Genomic DNA, 5,216 nt, shown 5'->3' with positions numbered 1-5,216 from the left:
AAATTTCTCACGTCAGAAGAAGGAAAAGGAATGAAAGAGAAAACAAGAAAATAATAAGAAAAACGGATATGCGAGAAAAAGACGGAGGAACGGAGAAAGAAAGTGATTTGGAGAACGCACGATGAAGGAAGAAGATGGAAGAAGGAACGAAGAAGATGAACGTGGGCCGATGGATCGAATGTAGAGGGATAGGAAAGGGCTGGAAGAGCGAAAAGAGACGGCAAGAGGGCGGACGGACAGGTAGTGGAGGCGAGGCGGGTAGGGGGACCAGAAAAAATCCGGGGATTTACGCGGAAAGGGCAAAATATTCCCCGCCCAGGCTTCATTCAGCCTCCGATTACGGGGTGGCTTTGGGTGAAAAGCACGCGCTCCCATTGGCCGAGGGGCTAATATGGCGGTGTTAGGGGTTGCAAGGTGGGGCTGGTGTACGCGATATTAAGGGCTGCTTTCATGTCCGACGAGTCAGTGCGTGGTGCGCCGTCGATTGACGCATTTTCCGTCGAGAAGGTGGAGAACGACACTCGGCATCCTCCTGTCTCTCCTCATTCCCTATCTTTCTTTCGTACGCACGTTTCCCTTCGCGCACCCTCTTCCGCCCGGATTGCATTCGACGGTGGCACACGCGACTCGGCGGCAGATTCAATTTGCGCGCGTGTCACCCGGGACGGCAGAATCTACGATTTGCCAGTGATTTACGTGGGTCAAGGACTGCCATTTCGTAGTGCGATTTATTTGCGCGAATCGCCGGAGCGTACGTTAGTGATTTCCAAGGGTGGGCCACGCTTCAGATATGGCCCAGACTTATAATCAGAAGAAAAATGTGTACAGCATCGATCAAATACTGGGTCACGGCAAGGACGAAGGTATAGTAAAAAGTGTTTCTTTTTCTCTTTCTCCAAAAGACATGTGCAAATTATTTGAATAAACTTGGAGCATTTAAGAATTCTCTCTGTGTTTTAAACTTTAACTAAAACAATTTTTTAAATTAGAAAACTACTTTGTATAATAATAAAACATTAGGCAAAAAAATATATATATATTTTTTAATTTAATGTAATCAAAATTATATATATATATATATATATATATATTATTTTGATTGCATTAAATTAAAATGTTGAAATTCTAATTAAAAGTATATTTAATATACTATTACTGCTTGTGTTGCATTTAATTATAACGAAATTGTTCAAGGAACAAGACAAACAATTAAGTTAGGGCAAGATTAAACGTAAATCTACAATGTAATGACATAATCCTAATTTTTTCTTGAACAAAGTTTAATACGCAATAATTGTTTTTAAGAATCATTGATAATTATTACTTTTCATAGATATTCATTTGTTATCGATAAATTACTTTATTCTTTATTGCACGATAAACTATCATATTTGCATTGTTTATTACATAGAAAAGTAAAATCTCAAAATCGAGAAACATGTTATTTAATCTGTTGTATGAAATTTTTAATTATTTTGTTTAACTTTTTTATTCTTCTACGGTTTTCATTGTATTGCGTTATACACCGCATTCAATTACATTTATACGTATTTTTCTTTTCGGTTATTTATTTAGACTGACCGATTGTACATACAATATTCTGATTGAAATTTAAACACGTTGTTTAGTATAATGAAACAATCACATCTTCACGAGATTGTGCACGATCGTAATGACCGTAAGATCGATAAACTTCACTCACTCTCGGAATACTTGACTCGTTAGCAAGGAAGTCCGTTACAGATTTTATTACCTCGATACCGGCGGGCACGCTCCTTTTTTTTCCACCGTAACAAAGTAGGTTATCTAGAGGTGGACAAACACTGATCGAATAAATAACGAACGAACACAGAGAATACAAACTTTCATTGTTAAAGTTCGAAAGATGTTTGCACCATATGAGATGCAAACAGAATATTAACTTTTGATTTGCTTATGAGATGGGGTTTATTAAAGGGAGTGTAAATAAAATTCTCACGTTCTTTTCTTGTTTATTTATTCTATTTATAGTCTTTTATTCTACTTATTTCTGTCTTAAGGTTTACATCGCCGATAAAATGTGATGTTATTTGATAATGCATCATGCGATAATTATCCGAATGACAATCAGCCATTCTCGAAGTAATTGAAGATGACCTCATTTTAATATCTGTAAATAGTCCTAAAAAGAATCTATATAGGTTTAATAAAAATTTATTTATTCTTTCTTCTAAAGTATACAAGAATTATACATGAATTAGGAAAAATTCATCATAAAACATTAGACAAAATATAATTTATAAATCATAGTTTATAAATATAAATGTAGGTAAATGATTATAACTTATAAATTAGACTAAATATACACAGAGATATATTTATTCTAATTTATAAATTATAAATGTATTTTTATGTTTATAATTTATAAATTAGAATGATGTCTGTTTATGTTTATTGTAATTCATAAGTTATAATTTTTAATTTTTGATTATATCCGATTAGTTCTCTCAAGAAAAAATACAAATTTACAGGAAATTTTAACATTTTTATCGTTTTTCTAGAATTTTATTGTTTAAAAAAACGCACAAATGTAGAAATAATATAATAAATCCAAGAAAAAAACTTAAAGAAAATTTACCTTACTTTCAAAAGAATTAACAAATTCAACTTCAACTGGGGATTGAAAGAATCGCAAACTTCAGATTGATAAAGGGGAGATTCGAATCTCATAGAATACGCCGCTAACTTTAGGATTGTGCGATTAAAGGCAACGTAACGTAATTAGGTCGTCGCGGGTTACAGAATCTGTGGCGACGATCGGTGTAACGTGAATTTACTACATGCTGTTGCGACACGCGAGTGCATGCGCGTGATTAGATTGCGGAGAGGCGCACGAACGGTGGATTGTTTCAATGCGTTCACTTTTGCAGAATCGTCATGGCGTGATAAATCGTGTTATCAAGTTTAAAGAACTATATTGTTACGTGTACTGGCTGAGCGCTACAACCGTGGCTTATGGGCAAACAAAACAATACGTAGGGCGATCGCCACCCCATGTTTTTATTAAATTTACGAGCACGCTTTTGCCTTTCATCGTTCACACAAGTCTTTCTTTTTATATTGTCTTAATACGAGAACATTGAGAGATCAGTAACTCACGTTATAAATTATTGTAAGTGAGACTATATATTTGTGGCTACTAAGCTACATTAAAATTAAAAAAATAGTAATTATCTTAATAACTTAATTACATCTATAATTAACTTAAACATTTAATTTCAAATTGATCTTTTTAATTAAATAAAATTTTGATAATTAGAAAGGTTATTGAGATTAAACAGTTAGAATAAATGTTGTTCCTTTTCGAATTTATTTTTGATAAAAAAAAGTGATCTTTAAATAAATGACAATATGCATAATAAAGAATAACTTTTTTATTAGATTTGTATATATAAAATTGTATAAATTAACTGGGCATATATCAGCGAGCTTGTCCTGATTTTCAAATCGTAATAATTGAATGGTAACCTCGCTTTCAATGTCGCAATTTAAAATGCTCGATGATGCTTTTATCTTGGATTTTCCATTCTTTATAAAGGATATATTTTACTGAAGGATTTACTTAGTTTTTTATTTAAATGCGATCAATGATAACTGCTGTAACGCGAATTTACGGCACGACGTTAGACACGCAAACACATATCGTATATACATACATACATATAGTGGATGTGTACTGTCTCTTTGTGCGGTGTACAAATACAAAATTGCTTCACGTGACGCGCAAGCACGAAATAATCGTATGAACAATATTCTGGATATCATAATAAATGTATAAATTACTAGAAATGCAATTTGTGTACGTTTGCAATGTTTGTACATTTTCAGACAAATCATTTTATATGCATCTATTATAATTAATGGCAATTCTAAAAATAAACTATTAATTATCGTTTATATATTTATATTTGCCATAATAATTGTAGATATTTTGTGGCCGTAGATATTTTATTGTTTTATCACAATATATATATTCATGAAATAGAAAAAGAAACAGAAAGCAAAAGAGAGCAAAAAGATATACGATCTGGAATTTTATATAAAATAAAATGCACAGCAGTTCTGTATAATAATTTGAAAACGTAAGTAAATAGACACTTTATTGCTGAAATTATTAAATCAGATTATAAAATCACGAATCGAAATTTTGTTTGAGCCAATAGGGAATTAAATGTTAATAATGGAATGTACTTTATGATATCTATACTTTTTATTTAAAAAACGAATATGCATATCATAATGATTTAAATAATGTTATGTCTATTTACTTGCATTACTCCAGTGTATTCAAGACAAATATCTTCTCCTCTAAACTTATGCGTTTTTAAACGGGAATCCTAAGGGGCTTGTATTTTATAAATTTTCATAAACGCTCGTTTCACAATATTTTTTTTTGAAAATATGGTTTCGTCGCGCTTTATCCCCGTGGAACACTCGTGGCCGGCGTATTAACGTAAGTCCTCTAAAGGATTTTATTAGATTTCAGCGTAAAGTCCTCGGCCACTTATAATCCGCTCCTGTCTCGCAAAAGTATATTTCGTCGACTGAACGGATCGCAAATCCCTTTTAACGCTTAGGCGCATAATCCGCATAGACGCATAGGCACGTATAGACACCTTCTATTGAGAAAATGATAATCCGAACCTCGATCTGGTCATATAAATTATTCCTCATTATTCTCTAATTATTATAAAAACAAACTAAGTTTACCTGACTTATCTATGCATGCAATCTAAAACTTATGTTTCTTTTTCTTCTAATTTTTGTAGTTCGGTAAGAAATGAAGATTGAACAAAATGTCGCACTGAGAGAAAAAAATAGTTGCAATTACCAAAATTTAACTATAATGTATAGTCATTTTCTGTTCTAATTATATATTTGTGTAAAAACTATAAATATAATTATTTATATTTTATTATATATTTTATTATATATTTTATTATATATTTTATTATAATTTATTATTAATTACTCAGTAGTATTAATTATAAAAACAGAACTCCTAGCTAATTATTTTTAGCATGCAATTATAATCATACAAATACCAAACACTTTTCCTTCAGTACAGAGTTATAAAATTTTAACCATGTTAATTCCTCGAGGGAATCCTAGTGTGACAATGAATTTTGTGTTTTTCGATGTTCTTATATCATGTATATATATATATATATATATAT

The 5,216-nt window shown here is 31.6% G+C and overlaps 1 protein-coding gene across 1 annotated transcript in view; it reads left to right on the top strand.

The window, feature by feature from the left end:
* Positions 1-731: 731 nt before the first annotated feature.
* The window catches only part of LOC105451931 (aristaless-related homeobox protein), an 18,721-nt gene continuing 14,236 nt past the window's right edge, over positions 732-5,216 (top strand). Inside the window, exon 1 of the mRNA XM_011692657.1 lies at positions 732-863. Within this exon, the coding sequence (XP_011690959.1) occupies positions 791-863 (73 nt within the window). The 5' untranslated portion in view covers positions 732-790. The remainder of the gene's footprint in view (positions 864-5,216) is intronic.

Source organism: Wasmannia auropunctata, unplaced genomic scaffold (assembly GCF_000956235.1).
Source record: "Wasmannia auropunctata unplaced genomic scaffold, wasmannia.A_1.0 LD336040.1, whole genome shotgun sequence".
Classification (NCBI taxonomy): Eukaryota; Metazoa; Arthropoda; class Insecta; order Hymenoptera; family Formicidae; genus Wasmannia; species Wasmannia auropunctata.
The sequence above is the reverse complement of the archived record's forward strand: the minus strand, read 5'-3'. Positions and strand labels throughout refer to the sequence as shown.